We start from the raw sequence: 18,694 nt of genomic DNA, 5'->3' as shown, positions 1-18,694 counted from the left end.
GTGCGGATAAGCCATGTCTGAATTTCCTAAGGGCAGCCAATTGAATATATTTTGGGGTAAACATGGAGGAAAAACTTGTTATTTACTGAATTTGACAAGCAACCATACCTGCGAACGTTATGAAAAGACGGAGGAAGGAAGGAGGAGGTTTTTTCAATCTCAATTACCAAGAATCTGAAAATATATTTCTGTCCAGATCCCTCGGCAGTATCACTAGCTAATCTATACTAAAATTTTATTATACTGTTATACTGTCGGCGGAGAATACGTTTGTCCCATATCCATTTATGAGAAAAATGTTTTTTAATTATTTCTAAGCGGTGGCGGCCGAGTGGAGTGGCGCGGTCCGACTTTCAATCCGAAGGTCGCGGATTCAAATCCTGGCTCATACTAATGATTTTTTAGAGAGAAATTGCGTCGAGGTTAAGCAACGGTATGCGCGGTCATAATTGTATGAGTGACCTAATCTTTTTGTACATTTTTTTTAAAACTTTTACTATTTTTACAGAGGAGAAAAGGCTGAAATCCGTATATTTATATGTACGGAACCTTCGGTGGGCGAATCCGACTCACACTTGTAAACTTTGTCCAGTTGAAATACCTACCTAACCACCTGGAAATGACAAGCAAGTCAGTTCTCTGTCTTTGAGAGTATTTTCGGACTCAAAGCGGAACTGTATGGAATTGAGTTCAATCATGCAACGGATATCCAATTATGACTGCAAACACATTTCACGTGAATTTCACGTACATGCCAACGACTGCTAGCATATGCACTAAATATTTTAATTAAACGATAAACAAGTATCAAGCTAGACTAGCATCAACTTGGGAACTAAATAGGTCATATCACTCAAGAGCAATGATAAATGGGTCTCAATGTATGAACATTTCCACAGAAAACGTCATGAAAATGTATTTAGCGTAGATATTCGTACCTCTCTCGCTCTCTTCTATATATGTAACTGAAAGTTTTTATCAAAATCAGAATATGGTACTTCATTTATAGCTCACCAAGAATGAGTTTAAAGTTTCTAAACAATTTTTCTAACAGAGTGTTGGTTTCAGAAATTATCGCTTCGGAACTTCCAAAAAATAAAGTATACGTATTTATTTATATATTTTTTTCGTTTGCAGATACACAGTATGTATCTGAACGTAAAGAAAGAATAAAAAAAACAACAATTTTACTATGGGACCAACCACGAAATCGCGAAAAAAAATGACGCTCCCATCGGAAATTTCAATATCAGACCAGCAAAATGTACGACACTGCCAATTTTTTTTTGCTATTTCGGGGTTGGTTCTATAGTTAAAGTTGCTCAGTATGAACTAAACATTAATGAGTTTGAGTACCTAATTGCTTTACGTTCAGTTACATTCTGTATAGGCTCGGGACTGCATTACTGTTGCGATATTACAGCTGCGCCCCTGACTGCCGCGATTATAAATTAAATAATCATTTAATTCAGGCATAACCCATATAAGTTTTAGTAACCTTAAATAATAATGTTAAACATGACTATCACAATTTCGTAGAGCCTACCATGCAACACGTATACTTAGGGCTAGGCCTATACAATACCGGGTGAGCAATACATACACTTTGATAGACTAGAATGGTTTTCTATTAACATTTAAATTACGTTTTTGGCTAGCCTCAGAAAGTTACTTAAAACATAAAAAAAAACATTAAAAATAATTTAAACATGTTAGCATTAATTATACATCTGAAACGAATATAATTGTAATAATTATAATTTTCAATAAAAATTGGTCACTGGCATAAAATATAAAATAAATTGCCGATGCCGTCCAATCTGTCATTTTTATCAAGAAAATTTTCAAAATTTGCTCTTAACGTGACGTACGCGTTTGCGTTAAGTCTCATTTTGTATGAGATTTTGAGTTTCCAAAATGTACCGCTTGGCGCGCTGTCTAAATCCCATACTAAATGAGACTTAACGCAAACGCGTACGTCACGTTACGAAATCGAATAAATTTACACTAGGGACTCTGACACTGACACGTTACATTCTAAAATCAAAACTCCTCGAGACTCATAGATATAAAATAGGTATAGATCGTGTCATTCAAGAAGACGCGTGGCTTGACTCGTAAAGTCATGTTATTAAAGGTTAGATTTGACAAATCTGCGCGTCATTGTGGGTGACACGAACTATATATTAAAACGCGACATTCGCGTGTAGTTTTCATGTCCTTCACGTTTTAGCCAAAGTAAATACTCCTTGATAAAGCTTTCGTTTTATGAAGCGAGACAAACGAGCAATTTTCAACTTAAATACCTAACAATGACCAGTTTTAATATATTTTAAATCAAAGTGTATACACCCGATGTCGTTGCTGTAAACAAATTCCGCGTTTCCACGTTCATATTAATTTCCCCGTATGATTACTCCGTTGCTTCCGGGCTAGCTTACCGTGCAATACTCCAATCAGAGAAGGATATTTTCTTCAACCTATTTAAATAAATAATAAATAAAACATAAATAAATATTATAGGACATTATTACACAAATTGACTAAGTCCCACAGTAAGCTCAATAAGGCTTGTGTTGAGGGTACTTAGACAACGATATATATAATATATAAATATTTATAAATACTTAAATACATAGAAAACACCCACGACTCAGGAACAAATATCCATGCTCATCACACGAATAAATGCCCTTACCAGGATTTGAACCCGGGACCATGAGCTTCGTAGGCAGGGTCACTACCCACTAGGCTAAACCAGTCGTCAAAATTTACTTATTATAAATTTACTTTTCGTTGTTTTATAAATTTACTTTTCGTTGTTAGCTAACACCTAACAGATACAGTCAGTAATCACTAATCTTACATTGCGAACTATGCGTCGTTGAAGAGTTCCGTTCTGATCATCATCAGCAGTTCCACTTCATCAAATGCCACTATTTTTAATGTATAACCTTGATTTTCAGATGAAAATACGAAAATCACTACACGTATGCCGTTAGGATTTGAGGAGTTCCCTCGATTCCTCATGGATCCCATTATCAAAACTCGAGCTTAACAAAAATGTGGCTTAAAAACCAGGTTGTTTGGTAACAGTCTCCAGTCAGTATACACATTCTCTAACAGCATTACATAAAATAAAATAAAATATTTAAAATCAGGCAACATACTCCATGGTGAGGAGTAAGATAACCATCAATCGCTTTCGTTAAAACTAACTGTTTCTACTCAGAATCACGGGATATTTCCATACTAATACGAGAAAAATAGTGTCTCAAAATTTTCATACCTTTTTCATTCCTTACATTCCGTTACCATCATCAAAATCTAAGAAATTTGGTAAGGTAACGGAATGGAAACAGAATGAAAATCATGGGACTTTTTTTCGCCTATTAAGATCAAAAGCTCGTGATATTGAATAGAAATAACATAAGAATTCCAATATCTAAAAAAAAGTGTAATATATACTGTTATTGTTGTTTTATTAATAACTAGCTGTGCCCGCGGCTCCGCCCGCGTGGTATTCGGTCTGTGTCAGTAACCGGCTCATTCACCGCTAATTTCTCTGCCTCTCCCCTGGAGGTGGAACTTTAAGTCAAGTTAACAGATGGATACGCTGGAGGACTGTAGTCTAGATAAAATATTTTACAATTAGGTACCACTTAATAAAACTACACTCCAAAATCAATTGTTATTTTTTCCAAATTCGTCCTTATTCAAATTTTTGACGTGATTTAAACGACATAGAGTAGTAGATGTATATCGGACAATACAGTTCCAATTTTGTATTCTTTTTTACGTCCTTGACTGTACCTATCCAAATCATGTCCATGGAAAATATCATCCAAATCGGTGCTCCAGACCCATCAGTCTAATCATGAAAGCATAGAAATCCATACTTCCGAATACTATCGAATTTAGGTGTAATACCTATTAGTTAGAAGTAGGATTAGAGAAAAGGAGAATACTCGTAGATATCAAAAACTTGAGGCCGAGTATTTACATTTTGTTTACAGTTATGTTTATGTATGCACAACTAAATGTATACATATAATTATATCTACAGTTACATACTAATAAGTAGGTATGTAATAGTATATTTATATAACATGTACATTTTACAATATTTATTTGTACACCACATTGCGAGTCTCCCCGGCGAGCATCAGCACAAATAACTCAGTGCAGCTGGTAACGCGCGAGCACGCCACGTAGAGCTGCCCGTGCGAGAAGCAGCCCGTGCGCAGGTCCACGCCAGCGGCGCGCAGCGTCTGCCTCTTCGACTTGTTGATGTTCATAGCGAAGCAGACGCTCACGGAGAACTGTAGGCGCTTGAAGTGGAACGGGAAATATCTCAGGATAAGGGGGATGCGCGGGATGAACACGACTTCTGCGGCGCCGCACCCCGTCAGGATCTGCACCTCAATGAGGTTTCGCTGCAGCTGCACTACTTTTAGCTGGGTTCCGTTGCATAACTTCGGAGGCGACAAATTCCGAAGAAGCTTGATTGGAACTCCAACTTTCAGGGTAAATGTGTGTGCTGGGAGTCCTGAAGCACTCAATGAGCTAAGGAACTAAGGAACTCTACCGGGTATGTTGTGACATTGCCTTCATTCAAGACAGTGTTAATAGAATTATATACTGCATGTTCACCTTCGATTTCCGCCTGCTCATTTTTCTGCGTGAGCATGGACCGTTCCTCTATGGGCGTGAGGATAGATCTCTCACAAACCCTAGAATGGCTCAGGTCTCCGTACATGCTACGAATGAGGTTTTCAATGGATGGAACGATCCTGCATAACGTCTCTGGTAGTTGTGGCTACGCCTAAAATCACGATCGTCGCTATAGTTTCGTAACCTCAATGCGTTGCGAGACTTTTGTGAAAGGTTCGCTTTTTGTCGGGAAGGCATTGTCAGTTTTTAGTTCTTATGGCATTTTAACGCGTATAAAATGCGAGTCCCAAATCGTTAGACATTTACACCGCAAACATCTATCAAGGCATACATATAGTGATTTTTTGTATTTTCATCAACAAATCAAGTATTTACATTTGTAGAAGTGACATTTGATGAAGTGGAACTGTTCATGATGAACAGAATGGAACTCTTCAACGATGCATAGTTCACGTTTGGCAATTTGTTCTCTGTGCATGTTTGTCAAGCAGTTAGGTTTTCAAGACACATTTTTATATTTCTATCCTATTTAGTTTTTTTAATAATTATCTGGTGCTTTATTTATTGCATGGTGTGAAATAATTTATCTTAAATACAGTCGAATACCCTATTGCGGGTATCTTACCAGTCAACCATAGGGCAAATCTGAAATGTGTCAAGTTGGGTGCAGTGACAAAAAAAAAACATGTTACCTCCTTTTCTACATAATTAGTCTTTTTAATTTAATTGTATGAAATCAAAAATCAACAATAATCGTTCTTTCACCGGTCTACCTCATTGAAGTCGTTTTTTTTTCTTAAAAATTATTAGTTTACTTGATTACTAAATTTTTACTCAGTTTCCCAAAAGATGGCACTGTGCAATGTATGGCAATTAATTTACTTTCGTTTAATTTCGTTGTATTATTACATCAACACAATTGAAATTGAATTGATATCCGTACCCCCCTCTTCTAACTTTAGAGTTAATTTGGCAAAATCCTTCCTCGGTGGCTTAATTTCAGCACCATATCTGTTAGTTTAGCAGGGTACTCGATACTCGTAGCACATATTTGTTGTAAAAGTTTGCACCTCCTTCCTAAGTAGCGCCATACTCGTAAGATTCAGGTGCAAACTTAACTCAATCGAGTGTAGTGGCTACCCCCCCTTCTAGGGGTTGAATTTTTATAGCCTATAACTTGGCCGGGCATTTTCTCGACAGATTAGTAAAGTTTGCATCAAAATCCGTTCAGCCGTTTTCACGTGATGCGAGGTCAAATAAACAGACAAACAGAGAAACAGACAAACAGACAAAAATTCTAAAAACTGTTGGAACGTGTTCTGTTAACGATTCTTAGTATCCCCAGCCTACTTTTTTTCGAATATCTTCTATGTACAGACTTTCGACCCCCTTCAGCTTTATTATATGTATAGATAGATATATGTACATAATTATGCAACCAACGGATAACTATTATTTGCCTAATACTCGTACTATGTAAAAATACGTATGCAAGTTGTATATCTACGGCTGTTGTTGTCCTGACTACCAATAAAATAAAAATATAAAATACAACTTTTTAATAAAATGGTCCAGCTATGCATTTGTGCAGTATTCTTTATCGACTGGACTACACAAGCTCGGACAAACGAGCCGTAAGCTCGATTCACGTCATAAATACAACATGGCCGCCACACGCGATAAATAATGAATAATCACACCGTTTATTTATAGCATGTGGAGTTTATTAATTCACACTAATGACTGTTGCGGAAGAAAACTAAGATAAAAGCGAGGATTTTTTTATACCACATCGGTGGCAAACAAGCATACCGCCGTGATGTCACATCTGATGACAAGCGGGTATCTCGTAGTAATAGGATCACGTCATAAAAAAGTTTGAAAAATACTGCTTTATGACACTTGTTCAATTCTTCGATAACCGAAAATTTCGAATTTAAATTGCCGTGAGTCTTACTAACCGTAAGCTAAATTTATTCATGTATTTCGGCCGTCACTCGTGCGACTTGTTCCGGAGAGCATAGGTTCCCATTTTCAACTGCTACCAGTGCATGATCAGCTGTCACGACAGCCGTTAGCGATACGTGAATTAAACCAAAATACGTTTTTGTCAAAAATTTCATTTTTGGTACAAGCTTTTATCGCTGACTGTACTTTTCTTTCCACAGGCAAGTAATACTCATCGAGACAATTCTAAAAACCCTAAAGACAATCAGGTTGCGTTGTTTTATTACAGAGTTCCTATGGCTACCTCCTGTCTCCATCATCAGATCAGCTCGTTCGTACTATAATATTGCATTGTCATCCGACTTACACTTGTATGCAAATTTTCAGCTTCACTGGAAACCGGGAAGTGGGTCAAATTAATCTTGCAAGATTTGACCCGTACAAACATACATAATTACATTGCAAATTAAATAAAAGCTTGTAAAATTAGCTCAACCGATTTTTTTTTGTGAACCAACTAGACAAACTAAAATATTAACGATTCTAACCTTTTACCATGCGGTCCTAACAACGCGCCTTATCAAAACACGCATAATTACATCTACTTTACTACACACCATTACCAACGTCGATCATCTTCAAAGGAAAATCATTACCATCCCATCCCATAAGCATGAAAGGGATGCAAGATTGTATTTAAGCATTGTCATGCACAGTCACCCATGAATGTACCGTTTTCTGCTTTTGATACAGAAACAGAATAAGTAGGTAAGTAGTATATACGGAACGGAATGGACACGCTCCATCCCGCCCCGTATGGAATAGGGACACAATTGACATATGTTGAATTTTTTAACAAAATTTAGTTAAATATATAGAAAATTAATCATTTATCATAATAAATTGTACACAAAAACACATGGAAAGTCCTCAAAGATTCAAAATTGAAGTTTTTATTTGACTCCTAAAATGAAAAAAAATTATAATAATAAATGAAGTTGACGTCACGTTCCAGTGTCGTTTAAGTACGGGGCGAGTACAATTGTCAGACTCACCGTCATTTTTACCTTTTTATATTGCTTAATATTTGTACCCCATAACAAATCTGATCGTCTGATACCATTAGGTAATTAAAACTTGTGATCAAGTCTACTATCCTACCTGCAGGTGCAGAGTCTACTTATTGCCAGAATTTCAGTTCAATTAGTAATATGATGAGAGAAAGTTAATACTACTAACTAGACTACACTACATACATAATCCAATTTGTAATGACAACACAAATACATAGAAAATGACGTCAAAGAAACATTTTGCACAACTCGACATCTTTTTGAGTACGGACGAGTCACAATATGCACCGCGCTATACCCTATGCTTCGGCAGAGGGGGAATAGTGCGAACATTAGAGCATTTAACCAACATTTTGGCGGAGGAGGGGCACGTCAAATGTACGTAACGTACAAATAGCCATGTCAGATAAACGTCAGTCCATACAATATATATGATACGGAAGGTAAGGAAATAAATCTCCATGTACCAAAAAGTGTCATCAAAAAACCTTAAATAGGTGGCGCTACAATACCTAGAATACTTGAACAAAAAAATCAAATCATAGACAGTGCACTTCACTCCGTCCATAACGGAGCCTAGGTGCTTAGCTACTCTAGCGCTACTTTGGAGAGATTTGAAACTATTTTTATATTTATAGCTGAAAGCTGGACACTTTTGCAACAGTTCTACCATAAGAGATGTCACTCCTCTTAATTCCACACTCCATAATATATGACCATTGGCCGAGGATTTCGACAGAGAGGTAAGCTCTTAAAGGCGACTTCGATTGGTTAAATACGAGTAACTCCCTTCCCGGCGTTGCTCAAAGGTTCCAACTATGGGTGCTTGGCAATTATCAGTACCTACCTAACAACTTTGTCTTGCTCACGTTGCCACGGTGACGGCAAAATATTGTCAAATGATTGCTTTAACGAACTTACACACACACATTGATGTGTATAAAAACATGTTGGGCACACAGCGATAATATACAAATGATTTCCATATAGCGTGTTCATCGTGTGATATATCTCATACAGATATATTACAATCGTTGGACGGGATTATTTAGATCCCTAGGGGAGAAATAAACGCTACTGCGGTTTCAGTGTTTGCTGCAATGCGAGCCTCATATTTGTGCTAAAATGGTGCTCGGAAATGATCTGCTATTTACTTATTTTCCATATACAACAAAAGGTCCGAGAGATCGAAGTTCACACATTTGATAGTTTTCTCTTGAAGTTTGTAGTGATGAGGCTAAGATGTATCGTTTGTCAGATCTAGCGATTATAAACGAATTAGTCGAGTCGATTTTACAGCCGATTTTTGCATTTTTGTATTATTTGTTTGTATTAATAATAAACGTTATTTCACATCGTAATTATTTATTGTCATTTTGTTTTTGTTTTAAACATATACTTTATTAGAATATAATCGATTTTTATCAACCTTCGGAAATGTCATATTAATCGAAATAACAGGGAGCTTACCGCGAAAACCGAAAGTTCTTTTATTTTTCAGCTAAAACACGCCAAAAGACCCTTAAAACATAAACTGAAAATTGTAAAAAAAAAACAAACAAAAAGTTTATAGGTACTCAATTATTCATCGAACAACTAAGCGGCTGAACGATATCAATTTAACTGGCGGCCCATTCTGATTTATAAATTTGTTACGGTTTTGATCGAATTTTGATATGACTCAGAGATTTCTGCTTGTAATATTAATTAAGTATGGGTAGCACATCATAACTGGTGAATTTCCAATATGACTTGAAACTCCGGTAGCCGGTTAAGAAGTATAACATTCTTACGGTAGATGTCGCTAGGGTCCCCTAGACCCATATGGTAGGAAAGCTGGCTATGGATAAGGTCTTGGTGGCTCAGTTGGCAGAACGCTGGAGTATCTATCCAAATGCCGTGAGTTCAAGACTCACCCAAAGCAATATTTTTTCCACTTTTCATTTTATTCTAAGTTTAATAGCATCGTTCGCAGAAGTTTCTGATTGTTTTGTTCAAATCTAATTTAGTATGGGTAGCATATCATAACTGGTGAAAGCTGGCTATGGACGAGGGTTTGGTGGCTCAGTGGGCAGAGCGCTAGAGTATCGATCCAGATGCCGTGAGTTCAAGTCTCACACAAGGCAGTAATTTTTCCACTTTTAAATTTATTCCAGATCTTGATGATGGTTATAAGGAATCTGACACACACTTGACACACTAGTAAGTGCGAGAGAGGTGCCGGTGCCTAATGGCACAACTTTCATTGCATTTCCCGTTAACCAATCGCGATGGTCAAGGTTATCAAAACAACCTTAAAACTTTAACCAATTGATAAATCAGAATCCTCCTGGTCAACTGTAGTGCATACTCACGTTTTGACGATTTAATCGATATGTCAATCAAGCTGGCTATCATAATATTCACAATAAAGCACCGAGCAAGTATCATGGCGTATAAAAAGTGCTATAAGCCGTTGACGCTTACGACATTATTGTCGATAGTTCTATACAAATACATTGATTTGTGTCATAAGCGACGATCATATTAAGGTCGAGTTTAAAATGTATCATGTTTCGAGCATGACTGGATGATATTGTGAGTTTTCTAGTCATTATAATGTGTATGATGTGTATCTTGCGTTTTTATGTATTGCTTCATTTTTATGAGGCACAAATTGGTAGGGCAATTGCAGTTCAAAATAGGCATTGACATATATATCTAAAGACGGGCCCTACGGGCACTAAGAATGGCGCTAGATCAGTGGTGTCACTCTCGAATTCGAGTCAATCTTGCAGGCTAACGGAACTAGTTGCGACCAATCGCACGCGTGATGCGAACTCATCAACCAATCGCGTTGCGGCGTTAGACTGCACGATTGGCTCGAATTCTTGTGCGTGACACCGCTGTACTGGCCCCATTCTTATTGTCCGTAGGGCGCGTCCTTCGGTCGTAGATATATATGTCAATAAAAATAAGTATCTGGATCCTAAAAAACTATAGATATAATACAAGTACCTACCGATGACCATCTCACATCAAAACAATAGTTACCAAATATTATTATCACCTATCTGGCGTTGTCTCGGCTTTTGGCTACGGCTCATGGGAGCCTGGGGCCCATTTGCCAACATTTGTTAACGAAAGCGACTGCTATCTGACCGTCCAACCCAGAGAACATATCATGAGGTATAATCTATGCCTCTAATTAGTTTATATAGCTCCAGCTTATAAAACAAACGAAATAGAGCAAAAACAAGATTGGATGAAAAAATTAAATTCGCTATATTTTTTAACTATGGTATCTGAAGCTACATAGGTAGGTAGGATGGTGTGGTTCGAGGTGATTTTGATCCCTAGTTATTTATTTTTCATTTTTACATGGTAGAATCTAACATAAAATAAAAGCTGAATCGTTTATCTTCCTTAAAATATATAATTCATGTGTATTGGTATTGCCAACCTGCAACTGTACGTGTTTTACCAAACGTACTGAAAAATACCCTAAGTTTGAAGGGTATTACCTGAAGTACAGACTTGTCGGAAAACTAATTGCAGGTGATAAAATAACGTTCTATTAAAGTTGGTTTATCCAAATAAACGATTGCATGCAGGTACTTATGTTATTCATGTGACACTGATTTTTACCCCTTTGGTAAAGTATAATATTTCACAATCCAGCCGCGTATTTGCGTCTAACGTCAATCCCAGAGTAAACAAGTAGTAAGACGCGATCTAAATTTTAAACTATTATTATATTTCGTTTTGAACAGTATAAAACAAGCTTTCAATTCATGGCAAACTTTTTTTATTAAAAGGTTTGTATTACATTTTATCAGTCAAAACCTTAGTGACAGAACTTAAATATGTATGACCCAACTAAGTACCTATGTCAAGCAAATAAATAGACAAGGTAAGTTTGTTTCATTTGACTATATCTTGTAAGGTTTTAACTGCAAAAAATAAAATATAATGCTCTTTCAACAAATAGTCTCCACAACATCCATTTCCGTCAGTCTATTGTAATTTAAATATTGCAATAAAAATTAAAACAATAGTTCTACATGTTATATTATTATGGTTCTTAAAAAGTTGTATACTTATTGCTCCTGTGCTGTAATTAATGCTTATAGAGTGGTCGACTGTTAAGTCAAATCAAGTTCTTTTTTCGAACAGTCAAAACGATTAGCGACTATGACGTCGGGTTCATCTTTTTTTCAATAATTTTTAGTTTATTTATTTATTCGTAAATATGGCATTATGATTATGAGTCGTTCTACAGTTTTATTTTTACAGATTTATATCTAGGTTCTTTACCCATTGGGCTGCGTTCTCACTTCTTCTTTCTTCTTCTTCTTCTTCTTCATCAAGCTCTACATAAATGATGTCCCACTGTCTGCAGTGAAAGAATTTAAATACTTAGGGTCGATAATCAGCAACGATGGTAAAATTGATAGAGACGTAACCCATAAAACCACAGTAGGCTGGATGAAGTGGAGACAGTTGACCGGTGTTATGTGTGATAAAAGAATGCCTTTAAAAATAAAGGGTAAATTATATAAAACCGCAGTACGACCCGCCTTACTTTATGGAACCGAATGCTGGGCATCAACAATACAACACGTTCAAAAACTACATACAACAGAGATGCGCATACTTCGCTGGTCAGCTGGAGTCACCCGGAAAGATAGGATCCGTAACGAATACGTGAGAGGCAGTTTTAAAATCGCTCCTATTGAAGAAAAGCTGAAGGAAAAGCGATTACGCTGGTACGGCCACGTGCTCAGACGGTCTTCAGATCACATGGTACGAGTAGCACTGGATCTACCAACGACGAAACGAGGCCGTGGAAGACGTCCTGCTACTTGGCTGCCAACGGTCCAGAATGACCTGAAAAATACAAATATTGACGCCGGAACTGCAACAAATCGTCCTGTGTGGAGAAAGAGGACAAGGAGAGCCGACCCCAGATAATGGGAAAAGGCTTAGGTTGAAGAAAAAAATATCTAGGTTCTTTACCCATTGGGCTGCGTTCTCACTACACTGAAAAAAATAGATAGCCGAACTGGTTTTGTAACTTTATTAAATAACTAAACTACGGTTATAAGAAAATAAACTTTGCATAAATTTACAAACTTATTTTGTAGTGTATACCCAGTACCTGAACACTGATAGCCAAACACGGTTTTGTAACATATAACACATAGTTCGCAAGTCCCAATTTTTGTGTAAACAGTAACCAAAATTTTGTTACAGTTATGCAAACATTTCTTTCAGTGTAAACGCTATTAAATCCAGAGGGTACATTCGGTTCGGGCACTCGTTAATAATATGGTGGATAGATTGTATAATAATTTTTAGTGCTAGTTTTGTATATATATTTATTTTTTGGCATAATACACAGTCATCAATCCTATTGGACTTAACACCCTATTGTCCCTATTGTGCTTGTGTGATTTTTTCCTGTTTTGTTCGTTGCTGTAAAATTTTTTTGCGACAGTAAATAACTTTTTATTATTATTATTTTTTTGTAACAGTAAATCGCATTACTCCTTGAATCCATTCCAAATATGAACTAACTAAAGAGAATTTGTATGATACCGTAGGACCATAAGTAGCTCCCCTGACGACCCCGACGATACGGCCATTGTAGACGAGCGGGCCCCCGGAGTCCCCTTTACGGGTCGCCTGCCATCTTTTGGAGCATTTTGACGCAACACACACCGTATACACAGGAATTACACCATTTGTACAAGGTACTATTATGCCCTCGCCTACTTGAAGAGGTACCGAAGAAAGATTGTAACCTTCGTTTCTATCTGGTTTAACACCTAAGTCAGTTATACTGCCAAAACCGGCATATTTAGCTGGTAGACCATACAAAGTTTTATAGTCGAGTGCTAACAACTTCGCACGTGGATTCGGTATCTTTTTGACCAGAGCTATTCCGATGTCAATTGTCCCTCCGAATCCTAGTACACTTCTAGGAACAAACGCTTTAATTATCTCGCTATATAGTTTTGTTTCATTGCCCGGCACGGTGAAGTCCCCGTATCTTATAATGCACTGACGAACATCGGAAAGCGTCAAGCAATGCGCTGCGGTGAGGACCAAAGTTTCGGTGATGAGGCTGCCAGTGCACACTCTAAAGTATGGTGGTTTCTTCTTTTGGAATAGCACGACGAAAGGGAATTCATTCCCCGAGTCCGTCTCTCCTTTGTACACCCGAAGGGGGCTATGTTCATGACGTGTCGCGACGTTCGCACTTACGACAAAGACACCTAAAATAATTTTAAACAGCATTGTATAGAAAGATTTTTCTGTTTGTTATTTTACATTTAAAGCAATATGCTTAGTATATTTCTATTTTATGGCATGGCATTCAATCAAGTAAGAGTTTTTTATCGCCTGTTATGTTTCGAAATAGTAGTTTTTGTGACTGCTACATATACTGAAAGGCATTACAATTCCAGTGTGGGTTTATGAAACGAGCGATGCAAGTTTAATATTAATATCGCACCATTGTTTTAATGGCTTATTATTTAGAGTTACATACATAGCTTTATCTACACACATGTTATATCTTATACCTTTAAACGAGCAATTCTTGTATATATATATATATATATATATATATATATATATTTCTGTGATCTCGGAAACGGCTCTAACGATTTCGCTGAAATTTGGTATATGGGGGTTTTTGGGGGTATACAATCTATCTAGATTAGTCGTATGTTTGGGAAAACGCGTGTTTTCGAGTTTTCATGCGTTTTTCTTTCGACGCAGAATATGGTCGCTAATTTCGTGTTGCCGGCCACTGTCCGTCTGGTCCTGCGGGTTATAACGTGGACTGCTAAACGAGAGTTACGGGTTCGAATCTCGCCCAGTGACTAACTTTTTTTTTTATATGTTCAAGTTTATTTTTTAATTTTTATAGTTATAACCGAGCAAAGCTCGGTCGCCCAGGTACTTACCTATATAAGGCGAACTTTTAAAGTAGCGTGTATCACTGACAAACTCTAGGAAAATCGCCTACGATGGTCATATCATGAGGCGAAACAAAGAGCATATGACAAGGGTCGTCATGGAAATTGAAGAACCAAAAAAAGGCCTAGGTCACCGTCCGACGACCTGGATGGGAACCATTTCCAAGGACATGAAGACGACGGATTTTAAATCCGAAATTGCACAAAAACGCCCAGAATGGCGTCTTAGGACTAGAAGGGTCGACTCCAAGAGACATGGGAAATAGGCTCGGAAAAAGAAGAAGAAGAGTTTTTTTTTGTGTAATTTGACATTTAGAGACAGTATACATTTCTAATAGTATATATTATTTCATCGATTCCATATTTGTAATTGTTTTTTGGAATTTTTATTGATTATATAAATGAACATGTAAAAGTGCCCTTGAGGCCTATTTGCTGAATAAATGTTTGATATTTGAAATAATCAACCTCCGGGCAACGAGTCTAATATTAAGTTCCGATTTAAACTTTCACGATTTTCACACATAATTATTTACTTTAACAGGCAGATATAAAATATATAAACATTTATTTATTTTTTGGAATAATATAGTCAAAAACCCTATTGGACTTAACACCCTATTGTCCCTATTGTGCTTGTGTGATTTTTTGCCTTTGTTCGTTGCTGTATTTTTTTTTTGCGACAGTAAATAACTTTTTATTATTATTATTTTTATTTGTAACCGTAAATCGCATCACTCCTTGAATCCATTCCAAATATGAACTAACTAAAGAGAATGTGTATGATACAGTAGGACCATAAGTAGCTCCCCTGACGACCCCGACGATACGGCCATTGTAGACGAGCGGGCCCCCGGAGTCCCCTTTACGGGTCGCCTGCCATCTTTTGGAGCATTTTGACGCAACACACACCGTATACACAGGAATTACACCATTTGTACAAGGTACTATTATGCCCTCGCCTACTTGAAGAGGTACTGAAGAAAGATTGTAACCTTCGTTTCTATCTGGTTTAACACCTAAGTCAGTTATTCTGCCAAAACCGGCATATTTAGCTGGTAAACCATACAAAGTTTTATAGTCGAGTGCTAACAACTTCGCACGTGGATTAGGAATCTTTTTGACCAGAGCTATTCCGATGTCAATTATCCTTCTGAATTCTTTTACACTTCTGGGAACAAACGCTTTAATTATCTTGCTATATAGTTTTGTTTCATTACCCGGCACGGTGAAGTCCCCGTATCTTATAATGCACTGACGAACATTGGGAACCGTCAAGCAATGCGATGCGGTGAGGACCAAAGTTTCGGTGATGAGGCTGCCAGTGCACACTCTAAAGTATGGTGGTTTCTTCTTCTGGAATAGCACGACGAAAGGGAATTCATTCCCCGAGTCCGCTTCTCCTTTGTACACCCGGAGGGGGTTATGTTCGCGACGTGTCGCGACGTTCGCACTTACGACAATGACACCTACGATAATTTTAAACAGCATTTTATATAAAGATGTTAATACTTTTCTGTTTTTTATTTTAAATTTAAAGCAATATGCTTATAATATTTATATTTTATGGCATTCAATCAAGTAAGAGTTTTATTGCCTGTTATGTTTCGAAATAGTCGTTTTTGTGACTGCTACAAACTGAAAGGCATTAAAATTCTAGCGTGGGTTTATAAAACGAGCGATGCAAGTTTAATAATAAGGTCGCACCATTGTTTTAATGCCTATTTATTTAGAGTTACATACACTTCTTTATCTACACACATGTTATATTTTAAGCTCTCTATTATGTGTTTAAGAACCGTATATTACGACCGTTATAGAGTCAGACCAAGATAAGTTGGCAGCGGTTTTCACAGCCCGGACAGTGCAAGTGTTATTTTAAACGTCAAACTTAACATTTGCACAGACTGGGCTATCAAAATCGTTGCCAACTTAGCTTAGTCTGACTCTATCATCAATTATCACAGTGCTTGCAATTGACATTCCATATCGGATAAAATCGAATTTGGTTAAAATATTACGCAATAATAACATATTCACGGATAATATATTTCTTATAACATAACTTTTATTTTGTCGCTGGCCGTAATTTCCGGTTTCTGGAAGCATTATAGAAGGTTGAATAATCATAATATATTTATATTAAAAAACATCGTTTATATAGTCTAAATATAAAAATTATTGCGTAACAACGCGTGATGGAGCGGAAGGCATAATTTATTCAGTCTATTGAAAATGTATAACCTGATGATAAAATAACTTTACTGATACTAATGGACCAAAAATCACTTCTTTGATGATCACCAACGTATCAAAACCAGTTTAAAATCGTAAGAATTTGTTAAACGGGTGAAATGCAAAAAACTACATAGTTAAGGACCTGTAATTAGTGAAGTTGATTTCATTGCGTTGCGAGAATTAAGTCACGAAAGTGTGTTAGCGTATTATGCTATATAATTATATGTGTATGAATTAAGTACAACAAATACAATATATTACAATTCACATAGTTAATTTTCGGAACACAATGGAATCAATTAACTTAAGAATAATTAAAGTTACTTAACTATGCTTAACTACTCAATTTTTTTTCAAATAATTCAAATTTGAATCGGGCTCTAGGTAAATAAGGTCCAAAGGGCCTACCGCTAACCACGTTCGACGTGTTCTTTGTCGCACTTGTAAATTCGTACGTAAGTGTGAGAGCGAGGCAACACATCGAACGTGGCGGTAAGCCCACAGGTTGACTACCTACTATATTATACATAAAACCTCACCTAACAAGTCAGAAACTTGATAATTAACCGACCGGGCACCGTAATATCGAGCTCTCATTATTATTAACCATAAAACTCGGGATAACTCAATTTTCTCTTAAAACTGAACCTTAAAAACTTCATCCCTGTAACCACTTAGCGAGTCATAATTAAGATGCTTTTAAGGTGCATGGACTTTATTAATCTTTAAACATTTTATTTTGCTTAAAATACTATTTAATGTAAAAACTTTGTTATGTTCGAAACAAGCATATTGCTGGAAGTAACTAATTCATAATTAAAGAAGTTTTTAAAACTTATCAAATTATCGAAGTAACTTATGTTTTTTTTTGCTAGCCTACTTTGGTATCCCACTGCTCGGTAAAGGCCTCCCCTCGGTCCCTCTTCTCGACCACGGCACTAGACGGTACCTACATGGTGCAGGACGGGGTGCAGGCAGATCGAAAAGGAGATGGCGGGATAACTTGGATGCATTCTATCCAAAATGGTGGGGAAATGCCAATAATTAATTTTAATTGTACTTTTTTTTTTTGCGACAATAAATGACTTTTTTTAAATTAATGTATAAATAAAAGTAAAAAAACTAATAAAGTAAAAGTAGCAAACATTGTCATGTATTACGATTTATGTGTTATAAACGGATATTAGAACAAATAAAGTTTGGCAAGCCATTTCCGTCAGAAGAAAAAGGGCGGCAAATTAAAAAAAATGTAAAGTAAGGTAAGGGTTGTCCTCCCATAGAAAATATGAATTTCGCGTCTTTTTCTACAGACAAAGTGGGTTGGCTGCTACTAGAGTATATGTGCGCATATAATCACCATCATGTTCCTAGCGTTGTCCCGGTTTCTGCCATGGCTCATGGGAGCCTGGGGTCTACTTTCGGCAATTTATCTCAAGAATTGGCTTAAGCCAATCTGATCTTGCAACCCAGAGGGGAAACTACGCCTTAATGGTCCCGTTTCGTCGCGATTTTTTCCTTAATCGAAAAGGGACTGGTATAATATCAAATGAATAATCGTAGATAAGTTCTGAAAAACTAATTAGTACGAGCCTTGGTTTGACCGCAAGATCTCCGGATTTAAAATGGTACGTTATTGTCGCTTTTTTGTATATGTGTTTATAAGTAATCACGAAGTTTATAGACAAGCACTCCTTTATGTCGATAAGGGTTCTATCAGAAAGTTTTTAGCCCTTAGCTTTCGATGTCTATAGACGTGAACCTGATTCCGGCGCTCATACACTAAAAGTTCTTCAT

The 18,694-nt window shown here is 36.8% G+C and overlaps 2 protein-coding genes across 2 annotated transcripts in view; both read right to left on the bottom strand.

Moving 5' to 3' along the window:
* LOC133531114 (B-cell receptor CD22-like) overlaps positions 1-18,694 on the bottom strand; it is a 620,993-nt gene that overhangs the window by 43,533 nt on the left and 558,766 nt on the right. The window lies entirely within an intron of this gene.
* Positions 14,842-16,279, bottom strand: LOC133531115 (chymotrypsin-2-like). The gene has a single exon (XM_061869232.1). The coding sequence runs from the start codon at positions 16,151-16,153 to the stop codon at positions 15,290-15,292; it is 864 nt and encodes a 287-aa protein (XP_061725216.1). The 5' UTR covers positions 16,154-16,279; the 3' UTR covers positions 14,842-15,289.

Source organism: Cydia pomonella, chromosome 24 (genome assembly GCF_033807575.1).
Source record: "Cydia pomonella isolate Wapato2018A chromosome 24, ilCydPomo1, whole genome shotgun sequence".
NCBI lineage: Eukaryota > Metazoa > Arthropoda > Insecta > Lepidoptera > Tortricidae > Cydia > Cydia pomonella.
Note: the sequence above shows the minus strand (reverse complement) of the source record. Positions and strands in the feature narration are given on the sequence as shown.

Coding starts and splice junctions, on each gene's coding strand:
- LOC133531115 (XM_061869232.1), bottom strand. CDS start 16,153: ATGCTGTTTAAAATTATCGTAGGTGTCATTGTCGTAAGTGCGAACGTC.